Genomic DNA, 17,094 nt, shown 5'->3' with positions numbered 1-17,094 from the left:
ATATATATATATATATATATATATATATATATATATATATATATATGTGTGTGTGTGTGTGTGTGTGTGTGTGTGTGTGTGTGTGTGTGTGTGTGTGTGTGAAATTAACTCTATTTTTAAACTGTATGTTCTGTGTGTAGCATGAGGGCGCTAAAACGTACATTTCACTGTGCAACCCCGTGCTGTAATATGACACATTACCTTGAATAATTTTCTGTCAATCGAATAATCGATGAATCATTTCAGGTCTAATTCAATGCAGGGGTCTTGGATTAGGCTGCATTATGTGGGCAGCCCTGATGTAACATGTAGTGACATTGCCGTGTGTGGCAGACAGCAATGCACGGCTCTCTGTTTATTCTCACATCATTAAAGTGCTGGCTGGTCTTCATGATGTACGGAGTCCTCTCTGTCTTGTCGACCTTCATCCAGCCCTGACCGAGGAACTCCCTGCAGGAGGACAGACAGTCAGTGTGTCCACAGGTAGGTAATGTATTTCAGTTTGTTGGAATTGTCTTTAGGCAAGGCAAGGCAGGTTTACTTGTATAGCACATTTCATCAACAAGGCAATTCAAAGGGCTTTACATAAAACATAAAAACATTATAAGTCAATAAGAAATACAAAAAAATACAAATAAAATCGACTTTCTAGAAAATAAAAACGAGGTAAAAGTTACAGTGCAGTGTAAGATATTAATCTACAGCCTTAAATTTGATTTAATTAAAGGCAATGGTAAAAAGAAAAAGTCTTCAGACTTCATTTAAAAGAACTGACAGTTTCAACAGACCTGTAGTTTCTGGGAGTTTGTTCCAGATATGCGGAGCATAAAAACTGAACGCTGCTTCTCCTTGGTTAGATTTGACTCTGGGGACAGAAAGTAGACCTGATCCCAGACAACCTGGATGGTTCGTAACGTAGATCAAATATGTTTTTTGGCCCTAAACCATTCAGTGATTTATAAACCAGCAGCAGTATGTTACAGTCAGTTCTCTGACAGACAGTGTAAAGACCCCAGAACTGAGGTCTCGAGCAGCAGCGTTCTGAATCAGCTGCCTGATCTACATCCGGGACAGCAACCTATTAGGGCTGTCAGCATTAACGCATTAATTGTGATGAGATTAAGGACCGTTCATAACGCGTTTTAATTGTGTTAATTGCGTTAATTGCATGTGTCAAATATTCTTGTTTTACACTGTCACTGGTGCAAAGAATCTTTGCTACAAAGATCTTTGGCTGTTACTATTTTGACCCTTCGATGCACCCTTACTTATTGTCGTACTGCCACAGACACTTCCTACCTCCTGCTGCAGCCATGGAGATGAACAACAACACAGTCCTGAATGGCGAGTTTTAGTTTAAGGAACTCCCAGACGGCTACGTTGACAAGTCAAAAGCAGTATGCACCTTGTGTGAAATGGAATTAAAATATCAACGAAGCACTTCGAGCTTAAGCTAACGTTACCATCAACGAGCTAAATCTAAAAGTCAAGTTCATAAACTAACTTTCTTTGCATTAATTTGATTTCTAATCAAGATACACTGGTAAGAATTGTTATCATTGTTGATGAGACAATAATAATATAATAATAATAGAATTTTAATCATGTAATAAGACATGCAAATATTGAAATTCAGCAATTAATCGCGATTAAGAAAAAATGAATCGTTTGACAGCCCTGCAATCTATATATTAAATGCGCAGGGGATTGCACATTTCATTGATTGGTTGACTTACCTGCCTACCTGCACGTACTCTGCCTTTGCAGTCATTGCGCATGAACATTATTTTTTTTTAAATGCTGCCCATATCAGACTCCAGTTTGAATTGACAATAAGTACATTTGTCAGAAGGAAGTGAAAAATGGAGGGGGGAGCTGTGCAGTGTCCAGTCTTGAGTCTCTTGCTGGTGAGCGACTCGGCTGTCCTGTAATTGGCTGGCAGCCATATGTGTCATTTACACTGAGGACGCTGGGGACACGTCCCCAACACATTTTGAAATGGCTGATTTTGTCCCCATCACTTTTAGAAAGCATTTGTTAAAAATGTTCCAAGAAATGTTAACTAACAAATGAAAATGATTTTGAGAAAGGCAGCTGATTACTGCATTATATTCCTTTTTCTAAATAAAGACATTTCCACCATAATTTGGAGCAGAAAATGTCTCAAATGCAGGAAATTTAGTGTTTAATGCTCACATATTTAAGCATTTCCTATTTGTTTAAAACAGAGTTAAAAATCTTCTTGTCTTGTTCTTGTGCATCGTCACGTCTCGTGACCGAAGTGTATTTGACGCCCCTAATCTGAGCCCTTATGTCCCCACCACTTTCCAACACAAAGTGACGCCCTAACAGAGAAGAGTCGTGACTTGTGGCTTGCTCTGAGTTTGACTAACGCCTGGAGCTAGCTGGGAGAACTTTGGTAGACCGAACACGAGGCGTGCTGCAGCATTGTGTATACGTTTACTCTCCATATACGTATGTTTAAGTTTCTTTCAGCTTTCCTACTGTGAACTGACCGTAAGCCTCTCTAGGTTGTACTTCCAATTACTCTAGGTCTTCCTAACTGAACACAGTATTTATTTCTCCAGTAAGTTTTATATACCAAATCACATAGTTCTTTCTAGGAAACTTTCAAGGAAATTATTTGGAAATTACACACCTGTAAAATAAAGAGTTACCAAAAAGTCTAACCTGCTTGTTGTGTCTTGTGCAATGTGGTGTAACAGACCAGTATCTGTACTGGACGATGTACTCACTCATAGGGGATACTCCTGAACACGATGTGGTCCAGTAGCGTGATCTGTTCGGCCAGTTCCATGGCAGAGAGGGAATCAAAACACTCGGCCTTCGGACTCTCCGCCTACAAACACACACAGACTTTTTGTAGTACAGAAAGAAGCGGCTGAAAATACACTATCACACTAAGTTAACGCCACATACTGAGACTCCACCTATGTGACTGGGTTGTGACAGAAATCACCACAATACACATGAACTACTGCACAGCTGGTGGTTTTCATTAAGGGGGTGACTTCTTCAGAACAACAACATTATTCTTACCACAATGAAGTGTAGTAGCGGACAGCTTTTCTGGAGATAAATTATTTCAACAATTGCTTGAAAATGTAGTCTGAAGAAACGTTCTGCTTTATGAGTAAAAGCTATAACTACATTCTTTTTGTTTAGTACTTAGTAATAGTGACAGGTTGTAGTACTGACCATCTGTAGTATGTCCTCTATCTTCAGCTGAGCGTCATCCTGTTCTTCTTGAGAAAGGGCACTGAAGAGCAAAACAGACACTGCTAGAACACGTGCCTATAGTCCTAGAACTACTCGTTCTTCAGACACCATTGTATATAACGTGTAGCTATATTTCATATTTATATATAATTATGTTTATTTAAATGTATATCAATCAGAAAAACACAATTTATCGGATCCCAATTCAGTAAAACTTAACTTTATTACCCCTTATTTTGCATTTATAAGCAGTCTACAAACACTTAATAAATGGTTAATAACACTATAATGGAGTTATATGCAGCTGTCAGGAGATGTTAAAGTATTTGTCAACAAGTATAACTTCTCCTACTAGACCAAATACTTTGAAAACTCTTGCATCTGCTTCCACTACATTAAATGTTTATATCCTGCTTATAAATGCTAAACGGGGAGAATTAAAAGTAAAACCAGTAATTCTTTTTTGGACCAACAAATGTAAAACAACCAGACAATAAAAATATCTTCTGAATATAATAAATATAAATATGTATAATATAATAATATAATAAATCTATCCATCTATCTGAAGATAAAATGCTGGAAAAATAAGGACATGTTTTAGCTCTATACAGCAAGCAAAAAAGCAGAATAAAGATTTATCAGTCATGACGGTAGACACTAAAACAAACCATTTGATTCCCCTGAATGTGCTCATTTGATTAATTTTAATTTATATATTTAGCTATATATAAGAACCCTACATATACTAATCTACTGTCCAAGGAAGTTCTTATAATTTTTTAACCAACATTTTAATAAACCAATTTATTTGCATATGATCTTTTGAATATTTTGCTTGAAATTAGACATTTTTCTGGACGATTCAGTGATTTCATGTTATGAAACATTGCTGTTATTAATTATATATCTGTTGTTTTTTACATTGGTTGGCTGGGCTGTGCACCTTAATATGTTTGTTGTTGCTTTCCTCTCCTGTTGCAGCAGGTCTGGATCTCGCAGGACCTCCTCCAAGAGAGTGATCACCCCCATCTTCAGCTCACTGTTCATGTCAAAGTCCTGACGGAGGAACACATTTACAGCCGAGTTACAATAAATGTAGTGGCAATGCTTTATATTACAAACCGCAAATATATTTTCATTATTTAGCATAGACGTGATATCACTGTGTACATATAAACAGGACAAACATGTACAAGAGAAGACAAGAGGACGGGGAATAAGTACTTAGAGAATACTTTACTATTTATCATCATCAGCAAAAAAAAAACTATGCTTTTATAGTGCGAGTGTTTTATGTATTTCATGTACTGTAAGTCTGTTTTTCTGCTTCTGCATGTTTCAATCAGTGTCTTATAATGCAGCACAACGTCATCTAACTTAGTTAATTTTTCTTTTAACATTAACAACCCCCATTTCAGTGTTTTTATAAAGTCCATCTGTGTTGCATGTTTTACTACATTACATGTTTTTACTGTAATGGTGTCCTGTATGATGTTTTTTACTAACATAATTCTTTTCTTTTCTATATTATTGCTCTACGTGCTTCTAATTGATCTAACAACATTATCTTAATCTTATATTCTCTTTTTTAGAGTGACTTTGCAACATTTGTCAGAATAAATAGAGTATCGTGGAAAAGTTCATTGTGAGCACCAGAACGAGACTGAAAGATTAAAGGCTCAGGAAACATTTTCAGGTGTTTTGAGTTAATCAGAGCTCTTTTCAGGTCGACATTTCTGTATTATTATTCTTTATTCTAAAATTCAAACATATTTCGAGATACTGGGGTTTTGATTTCCATGAAGATTAAAGCCCCATCCACACTACTGCGTTTTCACTTTGAAAACGCTTCCAACCACGTTTTTCGTTTTAAAACTCTGGGTAGCGTTTTAGTGCTGACAGGCAAAAATGGAGGACTTTAGAAACGATAACGCAGACGCTCACGTTTGGCTCTCTGATTGGGTCTCATAGGTCATGCAAAGCAGAAACACGATGCTACTGACAGTATTTTTGATTTAGTATTTTTATTAAAATATTAACCCTAACCGTGCAAATAACACTTACAGCCTACATTTGTACTGTGCATGTCGGCGTTTATTTTGCGACGACTCCCAGTCTGTTTTCCACCACAGCTGCTTTTAACTCCCGTGTTACATTCAGTAACAGTTCCAACTCGTTATTGGCAAAATAAAATCTGGTGCGATTCTTCGGCAGCAGTACTTTATTCTTTCGCCAAATCTTCTGTAACTATGGAGTAGAACATCCGCTTCATGATTACACCGGCACGCGCATGCCCAGTGTACCTGAACGGCCGCTAGATGTGCGTTTTCAGTCGTTTTAATGTAGACGGAGATCAGCTCTGATACGCAGCCAAAACGCTGCTGTGGACAGAGATCGTATTCATTTTAAAACCCCGTTCTTAAACTAGAACTTAGTAGTGTAGATGGGGCCTAAAACAACAAAAAGGCTTAAAATACTTCATTTTATGTTTAATGAATATATAATATATGAAAGTTTCAATTTTTTTTGTAAATTATGAAAGACAATGAACTTTTCCACAATATTCTTATTTTATGAGATGCACCTGTAGAATAAAATTACTAATAAAACTACTCTGTTAATATATATGGGCAGAAAATGTTGATCAATAGCAAAGTAGTGATGGTAAAACTACTAATGCTTAATTTACAGAACTATTTTTTGTAGAATAACAGAGAAGTTTTTTTAATAGAAAATAATCACTGTATTTGTTATCATACTAACTGCTGTTGATATTAGTGGTAGTTCACCAACAGAAGGTCGTTGCCCACACTGACCCAGAACTGTGTTCATCAATCAGACCAAATACTACATGCTCCCTTTTAAGGCTACAAAATCCAGGTACAAAAATAGCATCTTATATAATCTTAAATGAAAATGATAGTCCTTTTAGTGTCCCTGGGGAGGATGCTGACCTTTCTGCATGCTTCCTGGGTGGGAGAAAAGACATGCAGAGCAAAGAGCAGCTCCATCGGGGAAAAAGGAGTAACAGGAGGTGATGGCAATGGAAACAGACACCAGACTCAGGTGGTCTGAAAGTGTCCTGTACAGGTTCGGGTCTCCTCTAACCTTTGAGGCAGTTGGACGCACGTAAGAACTTGTTGAGTAGCTTGTAAGAAGGTTTTGGACTGTATGGAAAGGGTCCTGCTAATCTAGGATTTAAAGAGATGTTGAGGACTCACCTGGGAGTGCTTGGAAACCCAGTGTCGCAGCACATTGAGAACTCTGTTGGTAGCAGCTCTCCGGATGATGAATTCTTTGTCACAGACTTTCTCAGAACTACCAAAACCTGGGAGAAAAAAAAACATAAGAGCAATCTTTTTAAATGTGTGAGGTCATTCCTGCTGTTCAGCTGTTAAAAGCCAGTGAATTATGCTATCTGGAGGTAGAGTGGCAACAACGCAACAGTTCCCTCCCTCAGCTGCGCGTCTTTTGACCTTCATGGCTTGTCGTGCTCACCCTGGGAGCTGCTATGCCCAGCAGCAGCAGTGGCAATCGCAAACGCTGAAGCCGGCGACATCGTACAGCGAGAGTTCTCCCCCGATGTGGCTGCAAGAAACCAAGAGACACCATGAGGAGAAAGGGCAACACGCTCCTGCTCTGTAGGCACTTGTTGTACACTGTTATGTATAAAGTGTGTATGTACCTCCTGACGGTCTGTAGCGGAGATGCCTTGGCGTTGAAGGTGAGCGGCAGGGAGACATGTCGCCCGCCTCGCTGGTGGCTGGTGTTTCAGGAAGAAACTTGTCCAGAGATACTGACTCCAGGACAGCTGTTAGGGAAAAAATGTTACAGCTCAAACATGGCCTCCATAACATGAAGTAACATGAAGTAACAAGACAACGGGGTCTCGTGCTAGAAACATTTCTGTATTCTAAAACTTCTTTTAGTTTTTGCACGTGTAGGTTTGCACGTACAAGTCTTCCAAGTCAAATGGTGGAGGAAGCATTCAGATCCTTTACTCAAAGTAAAAGTACTAATGCCACACTGTAAAAGAATACTCCATTACAAGCAAACCCCCACAACTGCCAAATAAGGCTCAGTGTTCTGCTCTGTCTGTTTTTTATTCACAAAAACGCTACTGAAGAGTAAAAAGAAAAATTTCACACGGTCCTGCAGTCAGAAATCAACACCTTTAGCAGCGTCAGTAAAGTGGTGTCAGAGCAGCTGAAGCACTTAGAAAACATTAATACAGCAGCAAACGACGTGTCATCAAATAAGTAAATCAGGATAATGCCACAGCTTCTGTTCGATCACTGAAATGTGGCACTTATGAGTCCCGACGTGACATGTTAACTGGCATACATATCACCTTGTAAAGTTGATTGTGTTGGTAAAGAATTGTTTATTTACATACCCAGCAGACACAGAGCAACATTCATTAAGAGTTGTGATTCTGTCGACCTAATGAAGTTCTCCAATGTTCACTCTCTCCTTGGCTCTGCTTTGGTCTCCTTTAACCGCTAAGGGAAATGTATTGTTCTGCTAAAGCGTAAGGTTTTATTAAGGGTTGGGTATCATTTAAAATTTTATGATACCAGAACCAAAACCAGTACCCTTAAAGTGATACTGATACCAATAGAGTACTTTATTCGATACCTTGCTATTTTTTTTTGTTGTTATGGTCAAACGAGGAGAAGTGTTAAATGACACCGGAAGATGAAACCAACGAAAAGCCAAGCTTGTGGCGATAGACTTTCAACAGTGACGAGCATGCCTGAGACCGCAGCTGAAGCTGAAGGGGCTGTTAAAATCACGCATGGACTTACAAGCAGGTGCAGGCACATAAACGGAAAAGAGAGCCGCAATCTGTTTACAAAAAGTATCGAATGAAGTTCTGGTTTGACTGGAGACGTTTCAATACAACTCCATACTGGGCTGTTTCAGTCGATACCCATCCCTAGTTTTATTTGAGCTTTTTTTTTTTAGAAAACTAGAAACGAGGTTGTAGAGAGCGGTGAAAGTGGACCAAGCCAGTAAAGCTGTGTGACCACAAAACCAAAACAACGAGCAGAAAGACGCTTAAAAGCTTCGTAGAGCTGAGGGGCTCTGGATTTGTCAGCTTTAAATACTACAATACTATAATAATAATAATAATATTAAGTAAAGAAAGTAAAATACAAACACATGTATTTGTATCAGAAGTGATCTACAACATTTACTCATTTATCCAAAGCGATTTTATAGTTGTTAAATGTCAGAGGTCGCACAGCAAGTACAAAAAACAGTCAACAGTCTGACCTCTGAATGAGCATGCACGCTCGACTGTGGCCTACTGGATCATAAGCTGCTGTGTTTTGGGTTTTACTGGACAGCTTTCCTTTTCAACAATTCAATATGTGGTTTTCCTCTTAGGAGGCACTCTGCTGCCATGTAAGAGCTCTATTTATGTCTTCATTTTCTTTCTCTCCTTTCCAAATTGTTGTCAGAGATTTTCTGACCTAGTGCTCCGCCGCTGTATTTATAGTGAACAAGCTGTCAGCTGTGGCCAGATGGTGATCTAAGAGCACGATTATTCCTCCGTTGGGTAACGGTGACCCATTTATGTCCCTGCTTTTCTTGTCTTTTTTTGGGTTGGCAGGCCACTAACAGTGATGTGTCAGATTCAAGTATAATGATAGCAGGAATAAATAAATCAGACACTTTGAAGATTTGCAGTAGATGCACTAATGTTCAAATTTCAAGTGAAAGAAAACCTGAGCTCTGCATTTACCTGTTCTTAAACTCCACTTTCGTAACACTACAACAGCATGTGTGAGTCGACACTAAGGCGTGTGCCCACACATGTTCACATGGGACTGATCGAGTGTGAATCATATGCTTTTGTGTTCCAGCAACGTACCCCTGCGGATGCTGCGCCTCAGCTTCCCACAGAAGGCGTCAAGGCGAGGAAGCTCCCCGCTGACGTCCTCCCCTGCGGCTGGGCTCAGCTCTGGGGAGCTGGGACCACGGCTGAGGTCCAGCGGGGCCTTGGTGGAGAAGGGGGGCGGAGAGGACATCCCAGAGGCCTGGGGGAGGCTGGGAGAGCGCGTGGCGGTGGGCGGAGGGGAGGAAAAGCCAGAGGGGGGCCTGGTTGAAGTGGGCGGAGGAGAGGAGATGGAGGGACAGTGACTGGAGGTGGGGGAGTTGGCGGCAGAGGAGGTAGGCGTGGTGGACAGGTCCAAGGCTCCCACTTTCGTGCCGATCGGGGAACTGAGGGAGAGCTTGCGGCAGTGGACGGGGGAGGAGGTGCGAGGGGGGATGGAGAGAGGAGGAGGAGAAGAAAACTTGCGGCACAGCCTCGGAGATTTGTTGTTCAAGGGGTCTGTCGCCCACGAGCCCTGGTTGGTGGCGAAGAAGAGCTCCAGAGACCTGAGAGACAGGAGGAGAGTTGATCTGTAGCTCGGTCTCTGACAAACGTTGGCACAAGTGAAACACCAGTCCTGCTGATGGTATTTACTTGGACTGGTCCAGCGCAAGCTGCGTGATCTTCAGACTGTAGTCGGGACAGAGGGACATGATGGACAGACGATCACATGAATGTTGCTCGATCCTGGGACAGTGACAGGAAGAGGAGGGAGAAGAGTGTATGGCGGGGTGAAGAGAGGAGGTGAATCGTGAGGGGAGAGTGAGAAGAACAACAGAACATGTGGGAATGGAAAGATGGAGTGAATGTAGCCATGCATGAGTCTGTTACATGAGGGGAGAGGGAGGGACAACGAGGGCGGATGAATATGTGCAAACAAATTAACACAACCACAGTGATGTTTACTGACTATTTCAGAAATCTACCGTACCCAGGGGGAGCACTTTGACGTAGGGACATGTACCTGACAGGTATGGAGGTAAACGGCTTCTTGTAGATGTCCGCCAGTTTGTCCATGACCACGGCAGCTGTGGTGAAGATCCTGTACGTGTGCAGGAAGGTGTTGAGGAAATCTATGGAGAGGAATCGCAGGTCTGTGAGTCGCTCCAGCAGGCGCTCCACGCTCGCATATCGGATCTGTGGGACCTTGCAGGAGTTGAGCGTCTTGCTGAAGCAAATGTCGACGTCGTCTTTATGCAGTCGGGCATCAGACCTAAAAAAATAACCAATAATAATCAAGTTAAATCACCACGTTCAGGTAAAGGATAAGGCTGGTGATATTTTATAATTGTCAGCTGTTTCAACCTTCCTGTCTGTGGCTCATTGGTTCCTACTGAGGATGTAAATCTTTTAAAAACACCTCATAAATATAGTTTTATGTTTAAAAATATCTCAGTAATTTCCTAAAACAGCTGCTCACTGTAGTTTTTAGTAAACGGGAATAGTGCATTTTTTCTATTATTAATATTTTCAGCGGCGTATTAATTTACATTTGGTGTCCTAGTGAGTGTTTGGGGCGGCAGGTTGGTGTATGTGGGACTGAGTCAAAATAAATTGGTCTTTTCATCAGATTTGTTGACAATAAAACTATATAAATCCTCAAGGTTATCCTTAAACATAAATATTTTATAAGACTTTACCTTAACAGTTAAAGAAACCCACCATAATTTCAATTGTATGATTATTTTACTGCATGGTACTATATTTACAATTTAATTACATAGAAAAATTGATTTCTGTTCCTTTTTTTTTTGTTTTTTGTTTGTTTGAAGCAACACTTCACTCAGGATCAAATTAGATTCCATGTGTTAACTGTACGGCCTCTCACTTTAATCTGCATAATAAAAGTAAAACCAAAATATCTGACGAATGCATGAGGTTATAGCCCTAAATCTTCCTGTTTTTTTAGACAGATCAGAAATCCTTGTCACTTACTTGATCATGTGCGGCACAGAAACTTTGGAGTTCTCCTCAAACACACTGGTCATCAGGCCGTTACATCGGATATTATCAATGCACTGAAGCAGAGGGCGGAGAAGCAACATAAGATCTGGTGACACTTTCAGTCCAGTTTAAGCCCACATTAAAGAGATCTTTAACGCCTTCAGACAGTCGGGCTTACCTGGCTGATATCGCTGGTCCAGGCGGCCTTTTCTTGGCGAGACGGAGCCAAGAGGACAACGGAGAAGGGCTGACCGTCAGGAGGCTCCACCACAATTTTGAACTCCAGATGGTTGAAGCCTTGACCTGCTGCGTTGTCTGCAAAAGGTAAACACGCCTCAGTTAACAGCCAGCGTTGACGTAACGGAACCAAGACAGAGAAACATACAAGAGGGATTGATGTTGTTTTGGTAAAAAGATTCTCACAGTCCTCATCACTGGCCTCTAGTTCTTCAATGAGAGTGCACTCTATCAGAGACAGCGCTCCTCCTTGCTGTTGAGGGAGACAAAAAAAAACAGATGTAACAGAGTGAAAAATTGCCAGAAAGTGATTTCAACGTAGCCATCAATGAGATCTTTCTTTGGGATTCAATGGCATCTTTACCCAGCATTCAGCGCTGTTGTGTTTCCACTGTGCTTCTCACTCATGTGGTATAATCAGAAAATCTAAAACTAACTGTTCCCTCTCTAGTTCTGTGCGACATTAAGGCCTCTAGTTTCATACAGCTGTGTGGGCTGGTGGAAAGAGCAGCCGGTCCTCCCGCAAACAGCCACCTTAGCTGCTGAAATCACGAACCTCTTTAACAGAACTTTATTACGTATGTATTCATCCACCTCCAGTTAAACAAATGAACTCACTCAACTGTTCATGAATATAACAAGCCTGAATGTGACATTTGTTAATAATTATGCATAATATATTTCATAAAGGCAGATGTTTATATTATGTATGACTGCATTAAAAAGCAGAATGAACAAGTACCACAGCAGAGCACTAGTTCCTTTACTTTATCATTTCAGGCCTACATAATATTCAGGGCTGGTTAAAATATTGTGAATTTCAATGGAAGATATGCTCAAACACATGAAGAGCTTTTGGCTTGAGGTTTCTCAGTAGGTATTTTATTACACACATACATACACATTACAGTTTTGGATATTTCATTAGTTTTTATGTTTGTTCACATCTAATTTTCGTTATTTCGTTCATCTTCGTTGACGATAATAACCTTGTTCAGAAGTCCCACCTGCTCTATGGAGATATTGTGGCTCTCAGGAAGCCAATCACTACCACTGGTTTTCTTGTTCTGTCCTAAGGTTCACACCTTCTGGTGTAATGTCTATACAGAATTAGTGATTATATCTGGCAAATACATTCATTTTGATGAGTTCCTATTTGGAATATTGAGCAGAGCACCTAGAAAAGCAATCAAAGAAATGGCTTAACCCTGACCTGTGTACCTCTGTACAAGACCGGTATCTTTGTAATGGAAAGAATTTTTTTCTCCATGAGACTCCCGGTTAGTAAATTTTAAGAAATTTGTGAGAATTGGATTGCATATATTTCCCTGAAATGCCCTTCTTTTGTTTAAATTTGGGTTTCATGTAACTTATTAATTATCTTTTTATTTATCTGCTTATGTTCTACTATTATATTGTAAAAAAAAGAAAAAGAAAAAGAAATGATGATGATGATCATATGTGATTCTTAATAAAAGAAGTAAGAATGTATCTGCTAGGGTTAATACTTTACAATGGGTTTAAAATGCTTGATTATTATTAAAGTCCGTCCTTTGATAGATGTTTTGTTATGTTTGTTGTATTTGCACAAGTTAAACAACTTGTCTAAACTTGTTAGGATGGTTATTAATTCCAGTGTACTTGGATTGGTGAGGCCGACCTTGAGCAAGTGAAGCTTTCCTCCAGATGTTCGGGTACAGATGAGGATGTGTTTGGTGAACAGAAAACACTGTCGCTCTCCTTCCTTCCTCAGTGACAGGGAGCCCAGGCGGACCTTGCTGAGCATGCCCCGCTCGCTGCTGGACGGCAGCTGGATGAGAGAGCCTGGCCGAGGAGACGGTCAGCGGTGAGTGAAAAGATATGGAGCAAAGTGGCAGCGAGAGGCAGGGAGGAAGCTCACCTTGTCTGACGAAGGTCTGACTTGTGTCTAACAGGATGTCACAGCCCTCGACAATCATCCTCTCTATGGCCAGATTCTTCCTGATGTTCTCGGTGTCACTCACCTCGTCGTGCATCATCCTGACAACACGGCCGATCACCGTTAGCGTCAACATTATCACCAATCAGTCACTACATATCAATGCGACGTGCACGCACTCACTTCGACAGCTCCTCCAGTTTGGATTTGGCGAATTCCAGACTCTTGCGCTCCACATGCTCATGGGGTGTGTGCGCCAGCAGCTCATGAAGAGTGATGATGTATCGTGGAATCTGAAATACAGAAGACGTGACATTGGTGACACATTGGTTTTCTTAACCAATAATAATTGATCAGTTTCACGTTAGAAACGTGCATGCAGCAGTGTACCTGGAACATGGGATAAGTGAGGAAAGTCTCCAACATCCGGCCCTCACATGCAGCGTTGGACTCGTACTGTTTCAGCAGCTTGTCAAAGTCTCTGTTCTGCTTACAGTTTGCCAGCACCTGCAGACTGTACTGGTGGTTACGCACAAACTCCTGGTAAATGTTCAGCATGGGCAGCAGGATATCAAACAGGTCCGCTGGGTGGGAAGAAGAAAACACAACACATATAACCTTGAGACAGAGATGGGGACTTGAGTCGCTCACACAGTGACTTCAGACTCAACTTGAGACACACTTTAGACTTGACTTGGACTCGAGGTGCGGGACTCGTGAACAATGTTTATTTTTTAGTAAACTTCTGATGAGCTTGCTGTTTTTCCCTGCGTTACCTAGAACCTGCTTACGTAACACGAAGCATCGGCTGCGCGCGGATTGGCTGCCATCACGTTAATTATTACCGTTGGCTAGAAAGAGGTTACAGGTTTATTGTTGATCATGTAACGGTACAGTTTTATTTAGTTATAACGTTACACTGGTTTGAGAGTCTGCGGTTGGTGTTGACTTGCAGTAGTTAATAAGCTGTCATTAGTTGCAGTGCACATTACATGGTTGTGCTCTGTAATTGAAAAACAGGTTACAGTTACATAATTCGCTAGAGCGAAGCAGTTTTATAAACAGCCTGGATTGAACACGGCAGGTGATACAACATTCATAATAACTACGAGTGACTTGAGACTTGACTTGGACTCTAGCTCAAAGACTTGAGACTTGACTTGAACTCTTGCTCAAAGACTTGAGACTTGACTTGAACTCTTGCTCAAAGACTTGAGACTTGACTTGGACTCTTGCTCAAAGACTTGAGACTTGACTTGAACTCTTGCTCAAAGACTTGAGACTTGACTTGAACTCTTGCTCAAAGACTTGAGACTTGACTTGGACTCTAGCTCAAAGACTTGAGACTTGACTTGGACTCTAGCTCAAAGACTTGAGACTTGACTTGGACTCTAGCTCAAAGACTTGAGACTTGACTTGGACTCAAGCTCAAAGACTTGAGACTTGACTTGGACTCAAGCTCAAAGACTTGAGACTTGACTTGGACTCTAGCTCAAAGACTTGAGACTTGACTTGGACTCTAGCTCAAAGACTTGAGACTTGACTTGAACTCTTGCTCAAAGACTTGAGACTTGACTTGGACTCTAGCTCAAAGACTTAAGATGTAAATGTATCAATGGGCGACCATTTTCACCAGCATGCCAATATGATGACTGATTTCCTGCCTTCCAGACTTCGGCTTCAGTTCATGACAGTGTGACGCTCTTTTGATAACTAATGTAATTACGCCACCATATTAAACAACTTGTTTGTTTCTGTTGCATTTATTTATTTTTGTAATGATAGTCGCGATCCTGGTCTGTGTCTATTTGAGCTTGCAATTATTTTGGCCTTGTCTGCTCTGTGTTCTGTTTGTTTCCCTGTTTAGTTGGTTATGGTCCGTGTTTCTAAGGTTTTGGTTTCAGCTTACTTGTCCTGTTCTGTCATATTTTGTAATAGCGTGTGTTGATTTTGGTCTGTCTGATGTGTCCCTGCGCTCTGTCTTGCTACTAGTCGTGTGTGTTCCTGCCCGATATTCTATTTGTTAACATGCCTGCCTGTTATTTCCTGTGTCAGAGGATTTTGGGTTCACTTTTGCTTTCTTCTGTTGGATTACTTTGGACTTTACCTTTTGGATTTATTTGGACTCCTAGTAAGTGTGTATGCTTTTAGTTTTGTTGTCAATAAATCATCAGAACTCATCTTCCCAGTCCTGTGTCTTGCATTTGGGCCCTACTCCTGTTTGTCATGTGCTGACGATAACCCTGACATTATTATAAATTAAGAAAAGAAGAAGAAAGAAAATGTCATCACTGTGGGGAAATTTTTAAGGGAGAGTGACATTTTGAAAACTCTTTGGCGGATGAACTGAATTGTAAAAATTCAGCAGCTTCTTGTATTAAATAGATGAACCTAAAGAATGTGAACTATGACTATTAACATGTGAAATGTAATAAAAACGACAACGTGCCTTTATTGTGGATCTTTTCTTGAGTGAAATGTCCAACTAAGTATTGTCATACAGGAATTAAATCATGCTTTAAAGAATTTAAATCCTGCAAACTGTCAGCACTGACTTCGTTAGGAACACCATGTACCATGGGCATTCATTAGGCATTGCAGTAATGTAATGCATATGCAGATTGTAATTAATCAACATGCAAACTGTACAAAGAGACTCGACTGTCAGCGCTGCAGTACTCACCCAGAACCAGCGTGGGCCAGTTGGCAATCCGAGCTTTCAGACCTTGATGGAAGATCTCATGCAGAAACATGATGGTCTCACTAGAGAGGGAGAACCGGTCTCAAATCACTCACTCACTTTAAACTAGAAGATAAACTACCAGCAAGAAATCCACTGTTACACAAAAGAAAAATAATACTTTATTGTCAGATCGAGTCTGACATTTTTCCTGCATCACAGCAGCTCCGCTTGCAAAACCAAAGATAAGACAAAAATCAAGACAAGTTATAAAAATACCTACAGTATCTCACGTACAAGTGAGTCCCCCCCCCCCCCCTCCCCCTCACATTTTTGTAAATATTTGATTATTTCTTTTCATGTGACAACACTGAAGAAATGACACTTTGCTGCAGTGTAAAGTAGTGAGTGTGCAGCTTGTATAACAGTGTAAATTTGCCGTCCCCTCAAAATAACACATCACACAGCCGTTAATGTCTAAACCGCTGGCAACAAAAGTGAGTTCATCACTAAGTGAAGATGTGAGGGGCGTACTTACTTTTTGTGAGGTACTGTACATTTTACAAACCATTACAGTCACAGAAGACGATATTCAAGGCCCTTCAATGCACATTTGATCTGGGATTAGGCTCCATATTTAATTTTAGTATTGACTGGTGTATAAAAGTGTTTCAGTCCTCTAACCCGATTAACTCGTGGCATCCTGCATCTCAAGGTTGATGGCAACAACTTGTTTTCACTGTTCAGGACATGTCAGGGGTCAAAGACAATATTGTTGGCCAGCATTATTATGTTATTATGGTAGGCTGATTCATAGAGTTTCTCAAGGGTTTGGCCTTCGATCTTCGAAGCTAATCGTACCTGTTGAGGAATATACTGCTGACGTCGTCATGGCTGATGGGAGGTTTCTTGGAGCTGGCAGCCATGCGGAGCGGCCTCAGGAAACAATTCACCAGGATGGAGAGCTGGTGGACGTATTCTGTCTCTGCCTCCACCATGTTGAAGACAATCTGGTTCCTTTTCCTCATGCTCTCAGCGTGAGGGGAACAGATGTAGTCCTGGACGATGATCTTCCACTTCCTCCGGCATAGCCAGCCACGCATGAAACTTTGCACCTGCACAGGCACAGCACAGTAGGGGTCTCTCTTTGTTCTTCTTTCTTTGTTTTCATGCGCATTATTATGTAAA

At 40.8% G+C, this 17,094-nt stretch overlaps 1 protein-coding gene across 2 annotated transcripts in view; it reads right to left on the bottom strand.

Moving 5' to 3' along the window:
• rasgrf2a (Ras protein-specific guanine nucleotide-releasing factor 2a) overlaps nt 1–17,094 on the bottom strand; it is a 45,133-nt gene that overhangs the window by 6,967 nt on the left and 21,072 nt on the right. The window contains exons 5-23 of one of the 2 annotated variants that reach the window (XM_046067331.1): nt 16,768–17,021; nt 15,910–15,989; nt 13,617–13,810; nt 13,410–13,519; nt 13,209–13,327; nt 12,969–13,132; nt 11,495–11,561; nt 11,250–11,386; nt 11,063–11,145; nt 10,092–10,340; nt 9,722–9,814; nt 9,125–9,633; nt 6,929–7,054; nt 6,742–6,831; nt 6,465–6,571; nt 4,187–4,299; nt 3,220–3,280; nt 2,757–2,860; nt 366–450 (exon numbers count right to left, since the gene is read on the bottom strand). In XM_046067331.1, the coding sequence (XP_045923287.1) occupies nt 366–450; nt 2,757–2,860; nt 3,220–3,280; nt 4,187–4,299; nt 6,465–6,571; nt 6,742–6,831; nt 6,929–7,054; nt 9,125–9,633; nt 9,722–9,814; nt 10,092–10,340; nt 11,063–11,145; nt 11,250–11,386; nt 11,495–11,561; nt 12,969–13,132; nt 13,209–13,327; nt 13,410–13,519; nt 13,617–13,810; nt 15,910–15,989; nt 16,768–17,021 (2,745 nt within the window). The remainder of the gene's footprint in view (nt 1–365; nt 451–2,756; nt 2,861–3,219; nt 3,281–4,186; nt 4,300–6,464; nt 6,572–6,741; nt 6,832–6,928; nt 7,055–9,124; nt 9,634–9,721; nt 9,815–10,091; nt 10,341–11,062; nt 11,146–11,249; nt 11,387–11,494; nt 11,562–12,968; nt 13,133–13,208; nt 13,328–13,409; nt 13,520–13,616; nt 13,811–15,909; nt 15,990–16,767; nt 17,022–17,094) is intronic. The other variant, XM_046067332.1, reaches the window with a different exon arrangement.

This window comes from Micropterus dolomieu, linkage group LG13 (genome assembly GCF_021292245.1).
Source record: "Micropterus dolomieu isolate WLL.071019.BEF.003 ecotype Adirondacks linkage group LG13, ASM2129224v1, whole genome shotgun sequence".
NCBI classification, from domain to species: Eukaryota; Metazoa; Chordata; class Actinopteri; order Centrarchiformes; family Centrarchidae; genus Micropterus; species Micropterus dolomieu.
The sequence above is the reverse complement of the archived record's forward strand: the minus strand, read 5'-3'. Positions and strand labels throughout refer to the sequence as shown.